The 25620-nt window shown below is 38.6% G+C and overlaps 1 protein-coding gene across 4 annotated transcripts in view; it reads left to right on the forward strand.

The window, feature by feature from the left end:
• ADAMTSL3 (ADAMTS like 3) overlaps window positions 1-25620 on the forward strand; it is a 179968-nt gene that overhangs the window by 82148 nt on the left and 72200 nt on the right. For all 4 annotated transcript variants that reach the window (XM_042039651.1, XM_042039647.1, XM_042039649.1 and 1 more), the window contains exons 4-7: window positions 2012-2139; window positions 4516-4561; window positions 11321-11557; window positions 24749-24875. In XM_042039651.1, the coding sequence (XP_041895585.1) occupies window positions 2012-2139; window positions 4516-4561; window positions 11321-11557; window positions 24749-24875 (538 nt within the window). The remainder of the gene's footprint in view (window positions 1-2011; window positions 2140-4515; window positions 4562-11320; window positions 11558-24748; window positions 24876-25620) is intronic.

Consider the following 25620-nt stretch of genomic DNA (forward strand, 5'->3'; position numbering starts at 1 on the left):
TTAAGTTATTTTTTCTGGATTCACTACAGCACTTGTGGCTTCGTTGTGTTACATCCTTGGGTGCACATGTGCATGTCCATGCACACATTTATGTTTGTGCTGGGACATAAATACTTCCACAATGAATATGCAAATTGTGTGTGTTGCACTTCGTCTGTTGTGAAATTAAGCCACTAAAGGAAAAACTATTCTAATATGGTCCAAAGTTTCACTGCTGAACCGTGTTAGAATTATGACTGAAGACAATAAAAACATGAAAAACTGAAGTCAAGCAAGCTGTGAATGCAGTCCTGATGTACAATAATATCCTTTTGTGTCCAGTTGCAATTAGCTCTCAATTTAATTCCTAAATGAGTTTCCAAGGCTTTGTTGGTGTAAATCATGACGTTGGTGATCTTTTCTTTATCTTACTTCAGTTTGGTGCCATGGTGAAGACAACTGTAATGTGTACAGTTTATGAAACCAGACAGCTAGTAAATCAGTATTATTTTGTTAGTAAATTACTAAGTCAGTGCAAGCTCCTTTAACTCTTTCCCATGGGACAAATAGTTTGAACTAGCTGGAGCTTAAATCAACACTGTGGGCACTGAATTAGTCAATGATTCTGAAGAAGGCTTTGTTGGCATAAAGTTCTGCTTTGATCCTCATAGTATTTACAGCTTTTTAACTAGATACAGTTCAGAACAATGGCTTTTATCAAAGCAGTTTGGGAAGTGAACAACTGGACTTTGTTTAGGGCTTTAGATGACATTCTGTCTGTTAATATCATGTGGCTGGTTTTAATACAATGATAAAGTTAGGATTGTTTTAGGCATTGTCACTACTTTGTCAAAAGAAACTAGCTATTCTAAAAAAGAGTGGCATGTGTTGCCTTTTTAATATCTCAAGTTTAATCATTTCTCAACATGTTAACACCCAGTCATTTCCTTTGGGCTTGCAGAGGACAAACTAATTTTGCACCCATAAATTTGCAAGAAGTGACTCTTTTGTTCATCTTGATTCATTTTCGTGTGCTGAGTGACTGTTGGGAAGTGCTGAGATTTTTTTGTCAAGACTGAAGGCAGTTGGTTCCATTTTCAGTGTCAGACGTTTCAGAATTGGCTTCTGATATAAAGTAAACCTAACATCAGTGTGAAAATTCCTCGGGGATCTTGGCAGAGCTGGGCTCTATAACTTTTGGAATGGTAGATTGGCCTAAGAATGCTTTTAAAGCTTTACGGTAAGTGATTGTAAAATTTGTAAATTTATAAAAGCAAGAAAGTTAAGGAGCCACTGATGTTTTTAGACCAATTTCTGCAATTCAGTCTTCAAACAGAGATGCTAATCCTCTAATAAACAATTTACTTTTTTTTTTTTGACAAGTTGACCACTGAAGTCAATGGGAATAAAAAAATTGGCCGTAAATAGTTGTTTCATTAAAGCTTGGATCAAATCTTCACGTCCTCTCATTTGTGATGCTTTTGGGGCAGAGTAAATATTGGTCAATATTCTCTGTCACCTGAGAAAAATAACTCACTGCCTCACTTTTATCCACAGTCTGGCTTTCATAATGATGCCAAAAGCCATTACTTTATGTTAGCGGTATTTTTATGTGCAGACTATCACCACGGTGGTTAGAGAAATTGGTGTTTTAATCTTAAACTGGGTGTAATATAGGATTCTAAAAGTTCTGTTTCATTGTAACAAGCCCATCATTTTGTTTGAACATGGTGCCTTGTCCACGTGCTTGAGATTGTTTGGTTCCTACACAGTGTGTTGGGCATAGAGGTGTTGGGAATGACAGTGTGTTTGGGCAAAGCAGTTCTTTGGCAGGAGGCAAAACTCATATACACTGAATCTTCAAAGACTCTGCTTTTTGCCCACATAATTATCATATATTAAAACAATAAATTTGAAATATGGTAAATAAGCAGCAAAGGAACATAATTGGTACTGTTAATGCCAAGCAGTAAAACATATACAGAACAATTTTTTTTTCCCCTCTCCTTTCCTTTTTCCTTTTTTCCTGTAGAACTCCAGAACTACCCGCTCAGATGAAGATAAGGATGATTCCTGGGATGCCTGGGGGGCCTGGAGTGATTGCTCACGGACCTGTGGAGGGGGAGCCTCCTACTCTCTAAGGAGATGTTTAAATGGCAGGTAAGCCACATGCTGATGTGTGTGTGTTCTGCAGCTCTGCCACATTTCCAATCCTCTTCTGGTTGCTTCTGTTTCTGAGAGCAAGTGCTGTGTACAGATAAATGTTATAAAATACTGCTTTTAATGCATGTTTGTAATGGATAAATAACTTAGGCTTTCACTCTGAACTTTAACATGTTATGAAATACGACTGTGGAATAGCAGGAATGATTTACTTAGTATTTAGAGAGGGGAGTTCTCAAATGCTACTCATATGTGACTCAAATGGTGAGTTACCTGTGTACAAATTAGCCTGCACTTGGACATGGTTTGACATAATGCTCAAGTGCCCGCTGCTCATGTGGATGTATCAAATGCTGCTTTCTGTTAGGAAAGGAGAGGACAAGAGGCCATAGTCTCAAATTGCACCAAGGGAGATTTGGGTTGGACATTAGGAGGAATTTCTTCACAGAAGGGGTAATTAGCCGCTGGAATGGGCTCTCTAGGGAGGTGGTGCAGACACTGTCCCTGGCTGGGTGTGTTTAAGGAAAGACTGGACCTGGCACTTGGTGCCATGGTCTAAATTGACATGGTGGTGGTGGCTCACAGGTTGGACTCAATGATCCCAGAGGTCTTTTCTAATTGATTTCCAATTGATTCTCCAATTCTTCCCTGCCAGTTCTTTCTCTGCAGTGGTCCTGGTAGCCATATGTTTTCATGGATGAGTCTTAGTGTGGCTTGAAGAGAACAGCACATGCAGTGAAAGCCTTTCACCTCAGTAGTAAAACTGGGCTAGTGTAGGATTTGTTGGGACAATCCTAAAAGTAGAGTAATGCACGAGGCCTGTAGTCAGGCAAGAAGAGGTCCCAGCCAGCTTTGAGGCATCTGTGCTGGCATCCATAATTGCTTGTTTTACTTGAACTATTTTTAAACATTTTTAAAACCGATGGTTGTGTTGAAATTTTTATTTAGTTGAGATTTTTTAAGTTAAATGCAGTATCATCCAGGAATTCACTTTTTCTTAAGGTTTGGAGCATGATGTGCTAGTTAAGGGCACACTGTGTGAAATACAGAGCTGAAGATGATTGATTAAAGCACTGCCTGTTTCTTTTAGTGAAAAATGCACAAAAATCTTTGAGAAAAGTAACAGTTCCAGTAAGAAGCCTTGATACTCTACCAATGTATTAGGGACTGTGAAACAAGCTCAGTAAATTCTAGCAGTATAAATTCCACTGTGGTTTTATTAATATTTTTAATGTGTTCCCCTGTGAAAAACATGTGTTTTCCATACTTTGACAAATGTAGAGTTTAAAAGGTTTTTTCTATGTTTGATTTTTGTAGTAATGTCCAGGAGACACACAATTGTGAAACAAAGTTTTCCTGTTTGTATATATCGTAAACATTTTTAACTTGCATGTTGTGATGCAGTGAGTCTTGCAAAAGATTGGAAATTTGAGACTTGTAATTTGAGCTGGTTGAATTCTTGCTTCAGGCATCCATTTTTTTTTCCTTTTCAAATGCTATTTTTCAATCCCTCTCACACATTATAAAAAAAAATGTTATTTATTATCAATTTTCATGCAAGAAGCAGAAAATTTAGTCTAAGAAATGTAAATTACCAGCTATATGTGCACTCATTCTTTAATGTAAGGCACATCCTTTTGGTATGAAGGGATTATTCCAAAACACTGCTCCTGATTTTAGAGAAATCACTAACTCTAATTGCTTGTCCAGTCATTTGAAATATGTTTTCACTTCTTTCAAAGGCTTGATTTTGCCATTTTTAACATAGAAGAATATCTTACACTGTGCAAAAGTGCTGGTTCATTATTGAGAAGCTTGGCAGAGTGTATCTTTAAAAAAAGGTGTGAAACGCAACCTCCCCAGATTTATGAGACCACAATAAATAACCATGACTCTATTATATGCCTGTTATTTCTGCTACTAACAACAGAGGGTCTGAATTGCCTGGATTTCAGGATTCACATGCACTGGGCACATTATGCATGCAGTCCATGAGAATTCTATTTAATTTAAAATTATGAATCACATATTCTAATCTTCTCCTCTAGGTTGCATCCCATTTATTAGAAATAATTTGGTTGTAATCAGCATAGATCAGGCTTAGAGAGGCACTTTTCACACCTTATGTTTTTCATAAGGTTTGCAGTAAATTGGGCTTACAGGGAAAGTCACACGTTCTTTGCTGAAGAGAGACAGCAGTGTAACGAGTTGAATCCCCAGATCCCCTTTGTATATAAACTTTGTATTTTGAGTCCAGATTATGGTAGGGCAGTAGCAATAAAAGTCTAATTTTCGAGAGAATAACTAGCTGTGAAACAGGCAAGGTTGTGTTTTGCTGTTATACAGTGTAACCATTTTTACCCTTTTTTTTAGGAACTGTGAAGGTCGGAATATTCGATACAAAACCTGCAGTAGTAACGTGAGTCTGGCCTTTAATCCTGTTTTACTCATTCAAAAATGTGTTAAAGTTTAAGAAATGCTGCTTCTTATTTAAAACCTTATGGTGCATAATTTTCTTTCCATCATTATTACCATTTTTAAACATTTCAGTCTGCATGACACCATGAGGTCTCAAATTTAGACTTCCCAAATGGACATTTTCCTTTGAAATTATAGTGCCAATTGTGATTCAGAATGTTTTATATCACTTATTAGGAGAGTTACACATTTTGGAGGATTAACAAATCAGTTCTTGTCTTAAACTAGCAAGTGGTTTTCCTGGGGGTGCTGTCTTTTAGATGAAGCATTAAACTGAGCTCTGGATCATTTGTGATCATTAGTGATATAGTGGCACTCTTCATGTGAGCAAGGGGTGCCTGGGTCCCTTTTAGATCTTAAATAGGATAATTACTCCTTATATTCCCTCTGTTTGCCTAAACCCATTTATATTGTTTTTTATGTTTATATGTCTGTATGCAAGCACATGCATATTTAGGTGCACTGGCACAGACAATTTCCATGAGTGAGTGTGAAGCTGGAGTTTTGACCATACAGTTGCTGTTACTGTGATGCAATCACATTTTATTTTTATTTCATTTTTATGGACATGTTTTATAAAAACCATTCACACACAGCAAACTTCATGACTCGTGTTCCACTGATTTGTAGTCCTGCTTTGTGCTGTTTAAACAGCTACTGCCCTTCACCCCAGGTCTAGGCTGTCCAAGGTGAGCAGCTCGGGCAGGACTTTGTGGTGCTGTTGGTCTACATAACACGTGTGCAAACACAGTCATTCAGGGTGGTTTGTGGTCTGCACTCAGCCCCTTGCACGGCTTACCTTGCAGTACAATGTGGCAGTCATGGGACCTATTCCAGCAGAGACACCAGGTAGATAAGTAATTAATAACAGTACTAAAAGGTGAGGCCTGAATTTCCTTTGGGTTTAATTATACCCAGACAAGAGCAGGGGATGCTCAGCCATTACCAATCCCGTGGTTGTTGCCAGCAGCAGGCAGCTGTGGAGTGTGACATGTTCTCCTTAAGACACTGGAAGTTGCCCAGTAAATATATTGACTCAATGCATCTCCTAGGAGAACATGCTTCAGTTTGCCACACCGACAGCGTCTGGTGTGCCAGTTGGCTCCTGCCCTCCTTGAGAACAAGGCTTGCTCACACCTTGAGTTGCTCTACACTCTGCTCCTCAGGGTTGGATGGATTTTCCACCACGCAGCCGAAGTTCCTGCTGGCAGAGGCAAGGGGAAGTGATAAATGAATCAGTCCCAGGACATGCATAAATCAGGTTCTGGAGACAAACCCTGTCCCTTGCCCTTTCAGAAGAAAAGGCCCAGCAGCTTGGTGCATGATGGCCTGCGCTCATAAATAAAAATGCTACCTGCAAAAAATACCATGATCTTTAAAAGCTGTGTGATAAGATAACGTGCAGCCAGTGAGGATGTAAGCAATGAGCAAACTGCCCCTGAGTGCTCCACTGCTTATCTAAATGTCTGCTTGTGTGCACTGTACACAGTAATACACCTCTGCCTGCTGGATCCTGTGCGCTGCAGCTTCCTGCAGGAGTGCAAAGAGGTCATCTTAGATTTAAGATTTATGCAGTAGAAAGCTGATGGAAATGAAGGCACTTTGTGCTTCAGCATTGAGAAAATTAAGATGATTTCCATATCCTCTTGGAACTCCCAGAGAGTTTATCTGAAGTCACTGGAGCCTGTTTTTTAACTTTAGGACTTATTTAAAAGCGATAAGTGGCAGGCGCCTTGTATGGGAATCTGTTTGAATTTATGATGATTCAAATGTTAATTTCCAGACAGGAAACTGCCTTTACAGTTCTGCTTTTGGGGCATGTCTGAAAGGGATCAGGTTTCCATTTCAGTTCAGATACAGTCAGAATCTCTCAGGAATGGTTTTTCCTAGATTATGGGTCAGATAATGAAGAACTCTTGAGAAAAATGTATTTAATGAGATTTCCACTGTTAATACAGTTGATCTTTGAAATTGGCATCGCTGAATTCCAGCCCCACATTAGATCTGAGTTAACCTTGAAACAGGACCTTACACCTAATGTAAATCTGAGACTACTAGGCCAGTTTAGTTTCAAATTATATAATTTTCCCAAAAGCATTATTTCTAAACAATGCTTCTCACTATAGGAGTGAAACTGTAGTTTGAAAATTAAAGCGTTTATACTAGCTTCTTTCCATATTAATAGGTATTACTGGTAACCACATGAGACATTTGGTATAAATACCCAGTGTAAAGCTGTCTGCAAATGTAATTTTGCTACATGATACATTACACCACTAACATCTATATTGGGGAGTACAAATGAAGCACAACTTAATATGTGTGTCATTCTAATGAAAAGAACAAGAATCATTTTACCAGAAAATTGGTTTCATGTGGATTTGTAATGGAATAGTAGTAAGTTCATTGAACCCGAGCATAGTTCCAGAATAATATTAGTGATATTTCAATCAAAAAATTAATTCAAGGTCTTAGCAACAAAATAATTGCTAAGATTAAGGCATATGTGTAGCCTGCTTATCTTTCTATCATAACTGAGATGCCAGCTGCATGATTTCCTAAAACTGCATGTGTGCTTTCAGCCTTCCATATAGAAACTTTAGAGAAATAAACCATCTATTGTATGTTGTTCAATGAGATTTTCAGTCTTTCTTGCCCCCTTTTTTTTAAATTTCAATTTTTGTATATAGTGTTACATTCTAATGCTATGATGTGCACTATGTGGAAGTGTTTAAGTTAATCCTTTAGGGTCCTATTCACAGAACAAGTTATTTGGGCCATTTCCCCATAAATTTCACATTCTTGTGTGCCAAAAAGTTGGTTATATTTTTGCCTGAGTGATTTTTCTACAGTCAGAAAAAGCACTATTTTGTAAAAGATAGCCCCATGTTTAATTCCATTATAAACTTTTATTATATGCAGATAATGCTCACACTTGTTCAGCACATTCATCTGTAATTGTCCCAGCATCCACATAACCACCTAATTTATCCCATTCAGAAAATCTTGACTGTACTGTGTCTACTTTAGACTATAATATTTCACCTTGAGTTATGTAGTTTCTCTCTAATCTGTTCATTTATTTATTTTATATTTATAATGCTGATGCACCATAAGGCTCCCTTGGCTGGAGTAGTTTCCAGCTCAGGTATCTTGATTCTACTTAGATGTGGCCTGAAAACTGTGTAGGAAAAACATAGAACCTGAAGCTAATTTCAAAAAGAAAACAAAACAATGACTTCATCAGTTTTGGCTGGGTTTCAACAAAATGAGATTCAAAGAATAAAACTAGACAAAGGGCTAGACTTTCTTTGGTGTCATCATTTTTACTGGGAATTTTCTTGCCTTCTCTTTTGTGCTTTTTTCAGTGGAGTAATTGTTGGCAAGAGTCACAGGGTCTGATGCAACCTTCATATTTTGCACATGAACATTGCCTCCAAAGATACAGATTTCCCAGGTCAGCTTTGTTTTCAAAGGCTGAGGGTGCTCATTGCCAAAACTCAGAGATACATTTCATAAGAAGCCAGCCCTTGGATGCAGTAGTTTTTAATCATCTGTCACAAAAAGAATGGGAATATATATATATATATATGTGTGTGTTTTTAATCTGCATGGTAGTCATGTCTAAAGCATCTTTTTCAGATCTGTCTAATATGTTCATAAATCATGTCATAAATACGCTTCATTCCACTGCAAGGTCTGGCTGTGATTATTTTTGCCAGCATTTTCATGTATTAGACCTCATAGATATGTTTTCAGCTCCTTATGCAGTGTATGAACCTACAAATGGCCTGGCCATGCTTCGGTGGATTGAGCGTGAGACAAAAAGCTCTTGCTGAAATTAAGAAATTGGAGAAATCCTGAAATTATTAATAATAATAATAATAATAATAAAGAAATATTGATATATAATAATATATAATGAGAAGAAAATAATATTTAATAATATATAATAAGAAAAAAAAAGTGAAATATTGCGAGGAAGGAGGGAATGCTGCAATGAATTGATTGGTGTCTGAAATAGATTGAAAACAAAGAGATGCACAAACAAGATGAGGGCTGGGGCCCATGTATTTTTGTCTGATATGACCTTGCCCACTTCCCCAACATGGTTCACCCTTGTGTGCCCCTCACATCTTTGCCATGCCTTTTCCTTTCTGTTTTTTAAACTACCTTTCACTTTTCCAACCCAGTCTAATGGAATTAAACTGATGTTTACAAGTCCTCTTGTTTTCTTGATTGCATTCATTCTGTGCTTAGTTGTTGTCCTCTTTAAACTCCTTTCTTTACACAAATATTTATTCTTCCCTGAATCCCAATCTGGACTTGGTTGCCATCCAAATTCTTATATAATGCAAATGATAATAATTTCAGCTCTTTGATGCCCCTCTGTGATGCTCTTTTCATGCTCCTGCTTTTGAACAGAGCTCAAACATAAAGCAGGTGGAGCTGGCATGTGAATCGAGCTGCCAGAATCACTTTGTGTTCTTTGAAGATGCCAAAAGACAATAGGGAGATGAGAATTCACTTGCTCTGAAGCAGCCAGGAGGGGAGTGGAAGGAAGGAGCTGCATTGTGTCGAATCAATGAGAAACATACAGTAACCAAGGGTTGACATCCTGACTTTGTGGTGTTTGTGTCTTGGCATCACATCAACACCCAGTGATAATGGATTGTAACAACAGCCTGTCAGACCTCAGCTGAAGGCCATCACTCTGCCTGTTTTATGGATTGCTCTTTAATTCTTTGTGATGAAAATGTAGCTGTGCATGGCTGAGTAACACTGCTCCCAAATATAACTTTACCTGAATCTAATGTCCACTTACTATTATTTTGATCCTTAGCTGCTCCTCTGTTTACATTGGTGGAAGGGAACCATATGGTATCCATATGAACTCTGAAGTCCTCTCTGCTTTTTAGACCTGCTGTTGTGGAAAATGAGAGGTGACAGATTAGTCAGAGCCACAATTCTGCTCTCATTTACACCAGTGCAAACTTGGTGAATTTCTCGGGAGTGACACTGCAGTGAATATGTGTGGCTTCTCACAGTATTTACTTGACATTTGTAGAAGCTCTCACTTAAGGGATTTTGTAGAGGTAAAACACTCCCTGTGTCTTATTCCATGATTGTATAGGTTCAAAAAGTATGGCTCAAACTAGCATTATCCCAGATTAAAAATAGTACAAAATGTGTTAGTATCATTCTGAATTATTGTCACTGTAAGGTGTAGCACTAAGCAGAGCTGAAAATTTTATCTGGGAAAGCTCAGTGAATTGCTCAGTGCTCAGCTGCAAAAACTCAATGTGTTGGTCAGTAGATAGAATACTGATTTTTAAAGGCATTTTACATAGATCACAACTAATTCAGAGAGAGCTCTAGACTACTGTTTGCCACAGTGAAAAAAACCCCAAGCTGAGTGCAGTATTGTTGGGGGCATTGGACTGAAATTCAAACCTTTCTCCTGTGTATTTTACCCCCCATTCCTGTGTAGCACACTTGCTATTTTGTCAGCTTTATTTGGGGCAGGTTCAGTTCACTGATAAGGTTGAAGCTGTGTTTGGGATCAGTATTGTTAACTAATACTTAGTAATAAGTTCCATGAGTGCGGCTGACACATCACAATCTTTCAGTCTTCCATCCAATGAAAACAAAACTTTGTTAAAATCAGCCTCACATCTGGCTTATATGTGCAGTTGGAATTCTTGGAAGAATATCCTTTCAGTCTGGCATATGGGCTCTCTGACACTGGACATACTTTCAAATGAAGTCTGTAGTGAGGAATTGTTTGACACAGTAACTCCTTTGCCAGTACTTTACCAAAGTTATTTTCAAATCAATCAGTATTCATCTCCATTGCTGTCACCGTGGTTTAACATTAACATCATTGTTCGGGTGCAATGCTTTATGTAGAAAAAATATTTTAGAACATTTTATTTGAAGCAGTTCTCGTATTTGGTCTTTCAGCTGTGTGTGCTGAGGCTCTCTGTGGGAGAAGGTACGGAGCTGTCTCATTAGAACTGGAAATGCATGATCAATTGTTACCAGTTTGAAGTTTATTTTATTCCAACAAAATAAGCCTTACTGCTTCCATGAGGTGGTGAAGGTGCTTTATAATTAGACTACAGGACTAAGCACTGTGAAACTTCCTCATAATGATCTTGTCCCTTTTGCAAGCAGAGCTGAACATTTAATTAGACAAATTTTATTTTTTTATTTATATGTAGCATTAACACCTCTTTCATTAGTCTGATATGTGAATTGATGAATGAGTATAGAGCCCTCCGAAATCCATTAGTGGGAAAAGCTACTGAAAAGAGGAATATAAAATATCACACATCTCCTTATAGTCACTTAAAATACATAGATTCCTTTTGAAGATAATTCTTACTATAGAACCAGACTTTAATTGTACTACCTGGTGTCATAAAAATTAGCATTTTTAATTATCCTCTCATATCAGTTATGTTGTTATTGCTGGAATATGCATGATATTCTGTACTTGCACTCCAAGCAATGGATTAAGCAACATAGATTGTTTTAACATACCCAGTAAAACTTTGTAGTGTGGCATCTTTGTCAAAGCAGATCAGTTCTTGAACCAAGCCTGCCTGAAGAGCTTCTGTGTTATTCATCAGATAACTTTACTGCAAATGCAAAGTACTTCCTAGCTTAAAAAAAATATTTTTTGGTTTGTTTTCAGGACTGCCCTTCAGATGTTGGTGACTTTAGAGCACAACAGTGTTCAGCCTACAATGATGTCAAATACCAGGGACACTTTTACGAGTGGATCCCTGTGTATAATGATCCTACTGCACCGTGTGCCCTGAAATGTCAAGCTCTGGGAAAGAACTTGGTGGTGGAGCTTGCCCCAAAAGTGCTAGATGGAACTCGTTGCAATATTGAATCCTTGGATATGTGCATCAGTGGAATCTGCCAGGTATGTTCACGGTGTGAATCTAAATGGGGCCTTTTTTGTGAGGCACTTTGCTCTTGAGCGGGCATTTTGAGATTGTTTTTCATTTTATTTATCGGCTTAGATATATCTGCAAGTGCTGTCAAATGAATTGTAGATAACTCACCTTTTCAGGAAGACACAATTTCCTCACTGCTTTAGCCATGGATATTTTTCTATATAGATAAAAGGTCAATAAAATTCGTTCACTCTTCTATTTATGTGTGTAAAAATTAATGAACCTAGTTATTGTAGCTACAGCTTTCTTAACTTAAGTGTATCTGTGAGGACGTGATGAAATTGCAGAGCCTTCCATTTCATTTTATTCCTTTTCGGAGTCCCATATAATCTCTGTTAAGGAGAAAATTGGACATTTTATGGGATCCAGCCTGGAATGGCAGGTGTGAATGTATAGGGTCTGTCTTGTATGGGTGAGTACTGTGGTTGCATGAACTGATTTTTTGAATCTTTTACTGGCAATCTATGTTTTTAGATGTATTTTTTATTTATTAGAGTTATGTAAAAGTAGAGACTTATAATATTTGAGGCTTGCCAGCCTTGCCCATGTCTCGTTAGCAAAGCAATATTGCAAACTTGTTTTATGAACAGAGCAGTTTATAGAGAATGGATATGTTATTGCAATTAGTTTTCTTTCTCTGCAAGTGGTTGTTGCTCTGTTAAATGTCTAAAATGTGTGCGACTCAAAAATGCAGGATATGGCCCAGTGAGAAAAATAGCTCTATTATAGAGGAAAATCTGACACATTTGGCAGAAGACTGGTGCATGGATTATAGCAACATTAATATATGATCTGGACTTTGCTGTGGGTTTTATGTGACTTCTGTGTATGCCGCAGTTCCAATGCCAGTCGTGTCAACACAGAGTGCATCTGCTGCCTCTGGAACAGAAGAATTCCTCACAGAGAGACTGCATTTGTCAATAGGACTTCACTGTGGGATCCAGCAGTGTTTGTTACCCTCTATTTGAAATAGGATATACCTCTAGAAACTCTGGGAACACTTGCCAAATAAGATATTTCTTGTGCCATGTTCTTAGTGATGCTCCTACCCTAATAAAAAGGCTTTCACCCAGGAGGATGGCCCAGCCTTTCCTAGGAGGTGCCTTTACAGCAGCCTTTGCTGTCTGTGCCCACTGCAGCCCGAGGCTGGATCTGAGGGAGCCCTGGGCTTTTCAAGGGCTTGTGCTCAGGGTGCTGTGGGGTTGCCAGTGTCTCCCATTGTGACTTCGAACACCTTCTTCCATCTTTCACACGAGGCATGAAATTCTCTTTGCCCAGAGTGCATCAAATTTCATGAAGAACAGTTGGGAGGAATATTTAAAAGGGCTGCTTTCAGTGTTTCCTCTTAGCATTTTGTAGTATTCACGTGTATGTATGTTATAAAATGCTTGGAAATGTAAGTAATCCATTTTTAGAATAAATGAAGTAGTGGAGATGAAATTAATCATTCCAGAAGCAGGAACTGGAATTCTTACACTGTTGGTGAGAATCAATTTCTTTTCTCCATCTCCCATTTTTATTTTTTAATTATTTCTTCTAATTTCACAAAAATATTCTTCAGTGTGAGGTAATGTCTCCCCGGAAAAAACCTGCAACAAACATGTTTAGAATGTGTCCTGTGCTGTGATTTACTCAATTTTTAAAATTGATTGCTGAAACTCATAAACAGTTCAGTGTTTTCACTTTATTTTCTTGAAGTCACCGGCTATTCCTGAGGTATTTTTGCACAAATTGAAAATTTCTGCTTTTTAAAGTATATATTTGATAATTTAGTGTTGGATAATTTTATTGAGGTAAAAAATTGAATTAAAATTCAATTAAATTAAATGAAGATTCACTTAAGTAACCTTTCCTCTTTGCAAACTCTTTTGGGGGCCCACTGAAAGGTTTCTTACTTGTGAAAGGGACTGTGGGAGGTGGGGACCTCCTCGGAAACCAACACAGAGCTTTGTGCTACTCCTGTTTGAGCCGGAAAAGAAAACAAATTGACGTCTAATCTTTCCCAGAAAAACATGGTTATTTAGTCAACTGCTTTTAAGAGAGAGACAGCACAGTTGTGATTCTCCACAATTGTTGCTGTAAGATCTGTCTGGCGGGTTCTGACATGTAATTGGCACAGCCAGCAAATTACTTGGCAACTGGTTTACAGCTAACTCCTGTAAATGAGTACATCACACTGCTGGTGTGTGGGTATCTTCACTTCTATGCCTGGGAGCACCAAAAACTTGCCATAAGGAGACTGGTGCTGGTTTTGCTCATTTATTATCTCAAAGTTGACTCGGCTTTCCCTCCTCCCCAACATAATTTCACTTTTATCTGTGTTCTGGTTCCTGGTAAGGTAGAGCTGCATCACTACTTCTGCCTCTTGTTCAGACTCACCTTGGCAGCACATGAATTTATAAAGATGGTGAATTCTTGTTCTCCAGCTTCAGTTCTGATCCTTTGCACTTCCCTCATCAAGAAAATCAAGCTAAATAAGCTCTATCAAAGAAAATTGTGAGATGACAAAGCTGCACTCTGGATAGGAGGTGTGAGGCTTTACAGGAAGTGAAAACTAAAGATGGTCGAGCTGGGAAAAAGTCTATTGGGAAAGTTAGTAAGATATTTTGGGTTTGTTTGAGGCTTAACTCAGTCAAACCATTTGATCATGTTTTAGTCTGCTTCTGCCCTGCTTCTGTTACCAGCCCAGATATCTGGGGCTGTGGTGTTAGATGGGGACAGGTCAAAACTTCACAGCCAGGATTTTCACACTTCTGATATTTTTTCTAGGCTCTGCACAACTCCCAAAACATTTTTTCATATAATGTGTTCCTGCTGTGCCCATCTGGATGTGGGTGGAGACATTTAAAAACATCTGCATGTCAGACACATATGTGGGCAACATTTACCCAGTTACTCCGCCTGCTTTGGGGCCCTGCCTCAACTTGGGTTTTGTTTTTAATTTGTGCAGACCTGCTTTTTTCTACCAGAGTGCAGAATGGGGTGTTACTTGTGCCAGCACCTGAAATGGTTACAGTGATAATTTTCCTAATATGGAGTAATATGTTTGGACAACAAACGCACGCATCACCCAAAAAATCTGGAGTCCTAAGGAGCAGCCTGAGTAGTTCTGTCCTAGGCTGTCACAATTAGGTCAAAGATGATGTAAATCCTGCCGTGAACTTTCCATTTAGTGTCAGCAGGTTGTTTGTGTTCCAAAAAAGGCAGACACTACACTGTGCTTTGTAGCATATGGCATAAATTTAGCTGACATCAGAACACATCCCACATGTCAAGTGGAGCGCCATCAACTTGTGCCATGCTAGTTCTCTTCTGTCACATGTCATCGTTTGGCCAGTGGGTATCACTCACCACCAAAGCACTCTTATGCTGGGTGTAAATAATATCTGTCAGTGTCTTCATTGAAAACAGTTTCTGTAAGCTCTTGGAAGGCTCTTGCACTTTTTTTTTTAATAAGCTTTGTTTGTGCTTTGAACTTAAAATTATAGCCGATTATTCATTTCTTCCGAATCTTGACTCCTCTTGTCCTGAGAGTTGCTTTCTCAAACTGCTTGTTTGTGTACTTTCTCTTTTGGTTCCTGTAGATACATTTTTTGCCTTTCAATATGTTCGAGGACTGCCCAAGTTGCACAGGAGATTTGGTGTGCAGAGACTTAGAAAGGAAAATTTCCTTTCCATGCTGTATTACTGCAGACATGTTACTAACACATGTTAGTCTGAGTAGTTAATTTTTGAAGAGCTGTTAAAAAAGCACCTTTTTTTCCAAAATGAACATTTACAATCTTTTTTTAAATATTTAAAAATTAGAGAAAAATGCCTGTGTTGCCTTTTTCTCCTTTTTAGCCTTTGAGTGATTCATAAGAAGAACTGATTTTGAGGTAGCTCTGTGTCAAGCCAGCTGTTATACTAAACCTGACATTCTTTCCTGGATACTGCTAATTAACAAATGCACAGAGTAAAGTACATTTTGGAGCATGAAGGAACACCTCTGTAGATGCCTGTACTCTGTCTACATGTTACTGCACCAGAGTTGGTAGGCTGGACCCTGTCCAGAAACACTGTGGGAGTTACTCATGGAGATCCAACAAAACTTTCTGGCTCTCAGAGCTAGATATGAAAAACTTCATGTGACTGCACACGTGTGACATGGGTCATAAAACTGGGAGTGGGGAGCTCCAGCTGCAGCTCAGCCGGGAGATGGTGGTGGCTCCAGAGGTCCCACCAGCGGATGGGGCTGAGCTAAGCAGGGGCTGCCACCTCTTATGTGACCTGTCAGTGTCACCTTCCCTCGCCTCAGGGGCCTGGTTTTTCATCTGATGGAAGCTCTTGGCACTGCCCAGGCCTGTGGATCATGGAGCCACCCTTCAAGGGCTGCACTTGCTTCACTTTGAATGTCACTGCCCACTTTGGTGTAGTGATTCCCTTGCAGTGACATTGTTGGCAACTCAGCGGTGTGCTTTATAAATAAATAATAATAACAGGATACTCTCAGACACTAAAAAGGTCTTTTGGAATCACTTGTTTTTATTTTTTTGCAGCTTCCCACTGCTGCTAGAAACTGGTGTTTCTTTTCAGGTCTTATCTTATTCTCTCTCCTACTGTTTCTTATGGAAAATGCTCTCTATGGGGATTTCTTACTGTGTAAGTTTATTCTTTCTTGTCAGATGAGTAGTGGATTTTTTCTGATCTCTGGTTTCTTATCTGCACTTCTTTGGTCATAAGGGATTCTCTCTGCCAAGTTTTGTTTTGTTTTAGTGAGCTGAGTGCAAATGTGACTTTACTTCCCAGCCTAGCATGGACCTAAATCATGGGAGCAGTGATTGCAGAAAAGCTCATGACTTGGGTGTCATCTTGAAGAAGAGCCTTAGCAACCTTCAAATCCCCCAGTGCTAACTTCACCAAGCAAGGCAGGTTTGGCTGGACCCAGCCAGAAAAGGAGCAAAGTAATTTGATTTCATATACTGATTTAATTTTTGAAAGCATTCTCACAAACAAGAAGCCTGCTGGGAGTTTGTGTCCTATCCTCCAGTTGTGTGTGTGTTTTTTTAAATGGAGACCATGTGGGAAAGGGTACTTTCTCCTACTGGGTGGTCCTATAATCTCTCAGCTCCTCTAGCATGTGACAGATCCTGCAGTAAGAGTTAAAGGTTTTGGAAACACTTTGTTTTATTTGATGGAAGTGGATTTACAGAGTTGTGGAACACTCTTTAGCCTCTTGCCTTCAGATATAAAATGTCAGCAGAAATATGTGGAAAGTCTTTTTAGGAGCCCTTTAGTATGCAGTGAATTTTATGCACTGTATTTTTTTATTTTCTGGGTTTTTTTTTTTATTGCTTTACGTTCCTTTCCTCTGTATGGATGGCTCAGGAATTTGAACATCATGGAGCGTCTCCTTGTGCCCATCATTCTGATTTATTTTACACCTCCATTCTGAGGTTTGCATTTTGACACACTTTGCCTTTACTGCCTGATTTCTTACCTGTGAGGAACTGAAAACCCTTAAACAGAGGAAGTTTTCCTCCTCCCACCACAGCTGCTGGGATTGCAGCTTCGTTTGCTGGGAGGAGATGGGCTGCAAAGTTCACTGTTGGTCCAAAGTGCATGGACAAAGTCCCTGAAGGGGCTTTATTCTATTAATTAGCACATGCTGAAGCCTGTGTCAGCTTTTCTGGGCTGCTACTGTCCTGTGCTGGTCTGATTCCAGAGATGTGAGAACCCCTGTCACAGTCAGGCCTTTGTTAGCTCAGACATAACTGACGAGTTATGAGACAGGACCATGTGAGAAGAAAATCATGGCTCAGACCAAGAAAAATCCTCAGTGAGGATAAACCAGAGATTGAAAGCGGTGTTTGAAAGCCAAGATTCCACACTACTGTTAAAAGTAAATTTAAAAGAAAGAAAGAAAGAAGTAACTTGCTTAATCGGAGGGATGTTCTGCTATCTCTCCCTCTGCTTGTCAGAATCAATTACTTGTGGATGATGAGCATGGGAAAGAGACAGTGGGAGCTTTTTTCTTTATGTTCTCTCTGAGGATACATTTTATCTGTGTAGGAATAAAGTGCAAGCTGAAGCTATCACAAAGCGAAGGATGTGAGCAGAGATTGCAAAGTCAGTGAATAGATGGGCTTTGAATGACAGCAAGGTTTTACAGCAGGGCAAAGAGACATGGAACACATCGACTAAGGGAGGGCAGGATTTTCACATGACAGGGTTTTTTTGTTCATGTTTTTATTACCGTGAATTCCCATAGCTGTATTTAAAATTAGTTATTTGTTGTGTGGATACAATCAGTCCTGACATCTGCCTGTGCTGGATTCTGTGCTAAGACAAGTAGAGCAGGGGAAAGTGCAGCAAATAGCTGACATTGATGCAATGAGATCTGTGTACTGTGATAGCACATGCAACTGTGCAATGAAGCACCACCTTATTTTTTCTGAGTTTTGGATTTTGTGGTGTGTCTGTGTTTTTGGAAATAGAAATCCCTTTTCTCTGAGCTAGACCAGAGGATTTTAATTTTCCCTATTGAGTGATTCTAATAAACTCCAGTAGAGATTTGTCTTTTTCAGCACGTAAGGGTTTTTGACTGTTTTCTTCCTTTACTAGTAAATGCTGAAATAAAACCTGTCCTTTCTCAGTCAAGTCACAAGACTTGGAAAAGACATTATTCAGAATTAATTCTGAGGTTATCTTGTATTTTGTGCAATGCTGATAACCTTTAGAAATATGTAGATGTTTTTATTCCATTTTAATCTTAGTTCTCATCTCTTGTAAGGCTGAAATAAATAATTTGGTTTATAGCAGTCCAACTGCTGCTATCCTGGTGGCTGGGCAATCAGATCACTTCATTGGATATGTTTGGTGTAATAGTCTACTTTCACACCATATTTTGCAAATTTTGACAAATTTTAAAGGTGGTGGAAGGCACTTGCACCTGGAGCACAAAGCTTTTGCCACCCTTCAGCAGATCAGTGCTCCAACCAACACAGGATCCCCTTACTGAGGTACAGCTCCAACAGATCTACTGCTGGCCAGTTGTAAAATAAAAATCACAGGACAACATGTACTGGGATAATTACAGACTGTTCAGCCCTTGAGGGAAAGGATCTCCTGTGCAGTAACTTTATCCCATTCTTGTGAAGCACAATTATCATCTCCCTTTGTGCATTCCTCAGTGCAGTTCCTTGCTCAGCAGAAATACAGTACTTCTTTGACATTTTAAGCACATTTAAGCACATTATCCCCATAAATGATTTGCTGGGTTTTCTGCTTCATCTGAATTTCACTAAATGCCATCTGCAAGTTTGTGTTAAAATTCCACTTGCAGGTTATTCCTGGAGTACCCATTTTGTGCATCCTTTGAACTAGCCAGGCCAATGGAAGCACATGAACAGAAATGTACCCAGAGTAGCCTTCAGGTGGGTTTTCCTGAGCGCCAGGGGGGTTTTCTCAGCAGCTGTAGGAGGATGGTAATTATGTCATTTTGAGATACTGTTGAATTGATTTTCTGTTTTCATTTTATTAAACCAAATCACATTAATAAAGGGCCTCACTCTCTGACACTGAGCTGCCAGTCCCTCAAGTAAACATAGAATGCTGCAAAACAGAAACTTAGCTAATCATTTTAATGGAATCACTGATAAATGAGAGTCTGTATCAATAATAAATTTATGGGTCAAAGTAGAAAATGATTTAGTATTTAACAAATACATTGCTGAATATCTAAATGGCGTGTCTGCTAAAGAGCTTAGGCTGAGACACAGTCAGTAGAAAAATAATGGCACCAGTGCAGCTTCAGTTTTAATGTTTCATAGAATTTATGTATCTGTCACAAATAAAAATAGCAGTGATTTATTCTTTTGTGGCCGCTTCTATTAGGAGAACTCAATATATTTGTTTTTTCTGGCTATACCTGGACCTATGGCTCCAGAGGACCCTAGAAGGGGGAAAGCCCATTTTGAAAGAGAAATATTGTATGTAATTATCTATATTGCTGTATATGATTTCGTGCTTTTGATAGGAATAATGACACTTAACACTTACATGATCTTGTTATGCACGGATGTCTGGTTTTACTCATCTTTGAGATAAGTATTTTTATTTTATGAAGTGTAGGTGTATCTTCAACTTATTTATTTGAAGTATATAATCTTGAGTCATTGGCATTCCAGAACATTTTTTAATAATTGAAATGTAACATTTTTATAACTGACAACTCACTGCTGTAGAAAACTTTCTGCTGTCACAAAAAAAGTGGTGCTGTGCCTATTTTGGGAGTGCCTGCAGCTGGAGGTGAGTGGCCAGCTGAGGTAATGCCACAGCTCAGGAGGGCTGAAGCAATGATCTAACAAGCAAATGTCGAAATGTTAAAACCTGAGCCTGTGTTGGGCTCTGCACTGGCAATTCTAGTCCATGCTTGTACTTATATTTATTAAGAGAATTCTGTGAAAAGAGGGAGGAGAGGGTAGGGCTGGAATTTGCCTTTTTTTCCACTATGATGGTTTTTTTACCATCTGTATTGGAATTTTAGTCAAAATTCTGTCACCTTGCAGTCCTGTCCATTTTCTTGTCTTACTTAATTATAAGTGTCTTAACAAAGGAAGATCCTTGAATTTAACAGATTATTCTTGGACCTTCACAAATCAAAATGAACATGCTACATTAATTTCCTAGTGCAAATCTAATTCCTCAGCTGAAACACTACTAATTGAATATGACCTAAAGAAACAGCTTTATACGAGCTTCTGAGTGATTTTTGGATTCATAATTGCAAAAATACTTGTAATGTTCCATAGTCACTTTTAACATATCAGCAGCAATTTCATTCTTCTCTTTCATCTATATTACTGTATTTTATACCCTGACCTTTTGCTCATCCTTTGCCTTTCTGAACCTACATGAGCTATTCCAAGCATGCTACAAAGTATTTAACACCCTTCAGTATTGTCTTTCACAACAGCACTGCCATGCTAAGCTTTGTTGAAGCAGATGAGTGGTTTTGTTCACTGCTTAACCAGATGCTTTCTAGCCGAGCTGCTTGTGAGAAAACAATATAATTCTTTCTCGTATTTCTTTTTTTTTTTTCCTTTGTAGGAACAGACAAGTAACATATTCAGGTTCTGCCCAAAAATAGTAATGGATCAGGAACAGCAATAGCCTGTTTCTGAAAATAATCCTGCCATACCCAAATTAACAGATACCCCATCATGGCCATTAGTATAAATTCACAAAGTGCCCATTTTCATCAATACTCTTTTGAAATTAAATTTCTACTTATTGTTTGTTTTTTTACATATTTGTGAATATTCTCCCCGCTGTCTGAGGAGCTCACTTACAACCTGGTCATTACAATACCTGTATCGTTTTTTGGGATGATGGTATTTATGATTACAGATTTCTTAAATTCACAGGGTCCCAATCCTTCCATTACACAGGTTGTATTATCACTTGTTTCATTTACTCAGTCTATGTTAAAATTGCCTAACATTATTTCTGACTATGCCCTAAAAGCCTGCAGATGTTTTCCCAGTCTGCCTCTAATATTTATAGCTGATTCCTTTGCTCTGTAAACAGCAAGCAATGTGGGGTAAATTAATCCTACAAAATGCCTTAATTGTGAAAATCATCAGCCTCTTTGGCTGCCTGAGGTGCTGCGTGAGTGGAGGAAGGCTGTTGCCATTTATCATTTTCTTGTCCTTGTTGCAGATTTATTTGCAAATAACCAAATGTACTGTCTTCAACTATTTCATCAAACACTACTTTTTCCAATAGTTACTGGCTGAAATATGAATACCTTAAATTCATGATATTTGGTGTCACAATGCCAGATGTTTTTGAGACCCAGTTTCCAAAGCTATACCTTACAGCTTCCTTTTCTTTTGGTGGGGTCTGTGGCTGTTCAGCTCACCTGAGAAATACCCAGCCAAGGGTTTAGAAATGGATAAAAAAGGCTGGCTCTAGACTCTCAAGTTTGAAATATGTCCCATCCCAGTGTTTACTTATTAAAATTCCTTCATGAATTAGCTCCAAATTTGAGGCTTAAAAACCTGTGGAATTTTTGGGTGCTTCATGTTAAAATCTGGAATTCTATGATCATTTCAGGTCAAAATTGTGATTATAATTTGAGTTGCTTTCTAAATTGTGTTCCAGGATATCATTGCTTGAAATTCATATTTTTAACAGTTGATGTAAACATAATCTGGGAAGGAAATCTGTAGAGGGTGAATGCATCTAGCTGAACACACCACCTTGGCTGTCAGGGGAGCTGTAAACCTTTTCCCACATCCAAGTCCCTTGCAGCTAGCACTCCTGTTTTATTTCTGTGGCATTTGTGTATTATTAAAAAATAAGCAATAATGCTGTATGAAACAGTCCTCTAAAGTATGCTGCTCTGCTGATTATCTTTTTTCTTACATTCCACGTTGGACACAGTAATGCCTTGTGTTTGCACAGTTGTGTAATTTTTGTTGCACGCAATGAGAGTTTGTTTTCACAGGGGCTGTGTGTAAGAGCTCAGTCTGGATGTTTGTTATTGTCATGTTGGGCTCTAAGGGGCTGGTCTTGCAAGTGCTCTGCTTGCTCAGTGCCCTCCTCCCACGAAAGACTTGCAGGATCTGTAGCCTACAAATATACAAGAGCTTAAACAAAGAAAAACAGCACTTTTTCACATGGGTTATCATGATGTACAGCTTATTTTTTCCTTTGGAATTAATTGATGAGTGAATGAACAGTTTTTTAATATTTAGGAAAGGAGATTGCAGTTTGCAATGGAGATGCCTTTGAGACATTTATGAGAGATGACACTTGCAGTAATACAATTTACCTCCACGTTCTAGCAGTATCTTTATGTGAATAAGGGCAGGAGAATCAGGGGAGAGCAGTAACTACTTCAAAATCTGCCCAGGAGAAATACAGACTCTCTCATCCACTGTTATGGTCTCCATCACTGCACCATCTGCGTGCTTCAGAAACGTTAGGAGATTCATTCATGCAGCATCCCTGTCAGCTGGGGATGTCAGCTGCAGTTAGACCCCTTCCATGGATTGGAATGGAAAAGCACAGGAGTTTCCAAAAGTCTGTTGTGGAGCTGGGAACTGAAAGAGTTTTCAATGCTGAGGCAAATGTGCTGACCACTGTATTATTATATCCCATGAAATTTCATCTGCTTTCTGATTCACTGAGTGGCCCAGTCAGTTTCTGTTTCTTAAATGGTGTTTTCATTTATTTTCTCAATGTATGGCTAATTGGTTATAAAATGGGAAGATAGGCTTGTTTATAGTAATTTGTTTACAACCTTTTTGTTTTTGCAATTTTCTGGATGTCAATAATGAACCCAGAGGTAATGCTAGAAACATCTTCAAGTGGAAATATTTTAATCTGTAATCCAAGCCTAAATTATGGTAGAGTGTTCCCACATGGCTTCTGTGTGGTAAATAAGCACCTGCTGTGAGATGGTCTGAGTCCACATGTGTGTTAATTTGCTTTATTTCTACAACTAAGTTTTTGTTAAAACTGAAATGATTTAGTGTTAAGCAGCTTACTTCTTTTAAAAATGAATTCCTTGCTGGGCTACATAGGATTAAGATCACCTTCAGCTGCAGGAATAAAATAATTTCCTGCTCCTAATATAGGTTTCTCTGGTAAATCTGGAGCCCTTAGGAAGGAGATGCCTTCACTGCAGCAGGTCTCTCAACTGAAGCACTGTAAACTGTCCCCATTAATGCCCTCCTCGAAAGGGAATTCAGGCTGTAGGGAATTGGGAAAATAAGGGAAAGGGGCAGAAGGAGGAGGTGGGGCTGCTTTGTTTTCTTTTCCATAGACATGTGAAACTTTGAGATTACATTTCTCCGTGTTTGGCAGTGGATGTGTGTGATTTGTGTGTCTGTGTGTGTGTGTTAACTCAGACTGGAAGACCCAGCCCTGCCTCTTACGTGTGGAGTCGATCCTCACCTCTCCAAGGGGATCGTGTGTCAGTTTTGGCACAGCACAGATGCAGTGGATCTTGGCAGCTAAGGCTGCCCCTTCCAAGCATTTTTATATAGGAAGAGGCGTGTGCTGGCCAGTTTCAGAATTCTAGCACTGCTTTAACTGTGAATTTCCAGAGGGTTTTCTATCCATTTGTCAGTTTGGATTTTCATTAAGTATATACCCCCATGACAAATTAGCTGCCCTTCTCAGGGATATGTGAATATAAGAGGCATATAGGCTGACTTGGGAAAGCTCAAAGCTGGAGATCAGCTTTTTACCACGTTGCTCAGCATTTGGTAGTCCCTGAAAAATTCTTCTATGAAATGGTGAAGAGTAAGATGGGTGAGGCCAAATATTTATCTTCCATTCAGCAGGAAAGTGCTTTTAGTCAATTTTGTCTATTCTTAGTCTTTCCATTCTCACTCCCATTCTTGTGGAGTTGACTGATATGAAGAAAAAGAAAAACCTGGAAAAATGTTTTCATTATAATTTGGAGGGCTTTCAGTTGACAGTTTTTTTTTAAAAATTGCTTTTTGAATTTTTGGCAGTGTTTAAGTTTGGGTGTTTTTATAATAATCGTTGGAAAGTTTTATGGAATGGGTCTTACATTCATAAACCAGAAAAAATCAAAAGGTGACAAGTGAATTGTCCAAATTTTTTAAAAGCTGGTTAGCAAATGTGTATGTAATGACATTGATGTAAGTGGCAAATAGATCTACACAAGTGCCAGTTAAATTCTGAATGGCCAAGACTCTAGAATATTAGCACTGCCCTCAACTCTTTGTCTATGAAGCTGAAGGCTGAGTGCCCTTTAAATTTTTAACTTGGATTATTTAATTGTATTTATCCTTTCTCAGACTTAATTAAACAGGTGGTGAAAACCAAATTGTAAATAACATAGTTATGCCTTGTGTTGGAAAGAATAATGCTCAATGGTATTCATTCACATAAGTAGTAGGAAATGAATTCATGTGTTTCCTACGTTTGAATAGCTTAATATATCAGTTGTGGTTCATCATTAAAATCGTGGAAATGACAGTATGCTTTTAAAATCCTAAATGGCAAGATATGCTTTGATAGAATGAGGCCAACTCATAAAATCAAAAGGATAACATAATAAATAAAATTCCAGAAACCTGAGCATGTCTACTACAGCTTTGCCCTCCTTCTGACTGTGGTGTTGATGTTGGCAGGCAGTAGGCTGTGATCGACAACTTGGGAGCAATGCCAAGGAAGACAACTGTGGAATCTGCGCAGGAGATGGCTCAACATGCAGGCTTGTGAGGGGACAAGCTAAGGCACACGTCTCACCAGAAAAAAGTAGGTTGCACATTGATCCTATGATAATTTATCCTTGACTATGTTTCCTGCTTGTATATTAGCATGCACATCGCAGTGACCTTTTAACTATATACTTGTTTGCAGTTTGACAAAGCTACTTAGTTCTAAAGTCTGTGCTAGATTAGTCTGTTGAAATTCCATGAGGGATACCACACGTTAGGGTATAGCTAGGAAAGAATTTGAGATATGTGGGTTTTTTTATAGAGCTACTCAATTCATTCTATCAGGAATAACCATCAAGATGCACATCTTATTTTAGAGGGTATCCTCATGTTGCAGTGTATGTGATGCTGCAGCAATGTTTTTAAATCATGGAAACATCTTATAGATGGTTTTATGGAAATAGTGGCCTGTGCTTGAAAGTCCCTGGTTTTCAAATTAACTTTGATTTTTCTTTTTTTTTTTTTTTTTTTTTTCTTGTGGTGTCTGAAGACAGTTGAATTTCAGGGGCAGGTTGCTAATTGTATGGTACAAAAAACACAAAGTGAAAGGGACTAATACTTCCATGTCTTTTTTGTGTGCTTGGCTCAAATTTTGCTGTTCTTTCTCAAAATTAGCATCTTACTGGGAATAACTCTGTAGGTCTCAGTAGTATTGAAAATATGAAATACAAAAGAGGAAGGGTATTGGAATTAGACCCTTTCCTGGAGTCTGAAGAGTCTGGCTATTTTGATATGCAGGCAAGGTTTTCCATACAAAGACTCACCTCTGACACTGGTGCTCT

Source organism: Corvus kubaryi, unplaced genomic scaffold, assembly GCF_017639235.1.
Source record: "Corvus kubaryi isolate FWS band 111438036 unplaced genomic scaffold, C.kubaryi_AGA036_p1.0 37394, whole genome shotgun sequence".
Taxonomy (NCBI): domain Eukaryota; kingdom Metazoa; phylum Chordata; class Aves; order Passeriformes; family Corvidae; genus Corvus; species Corvus kubaryi.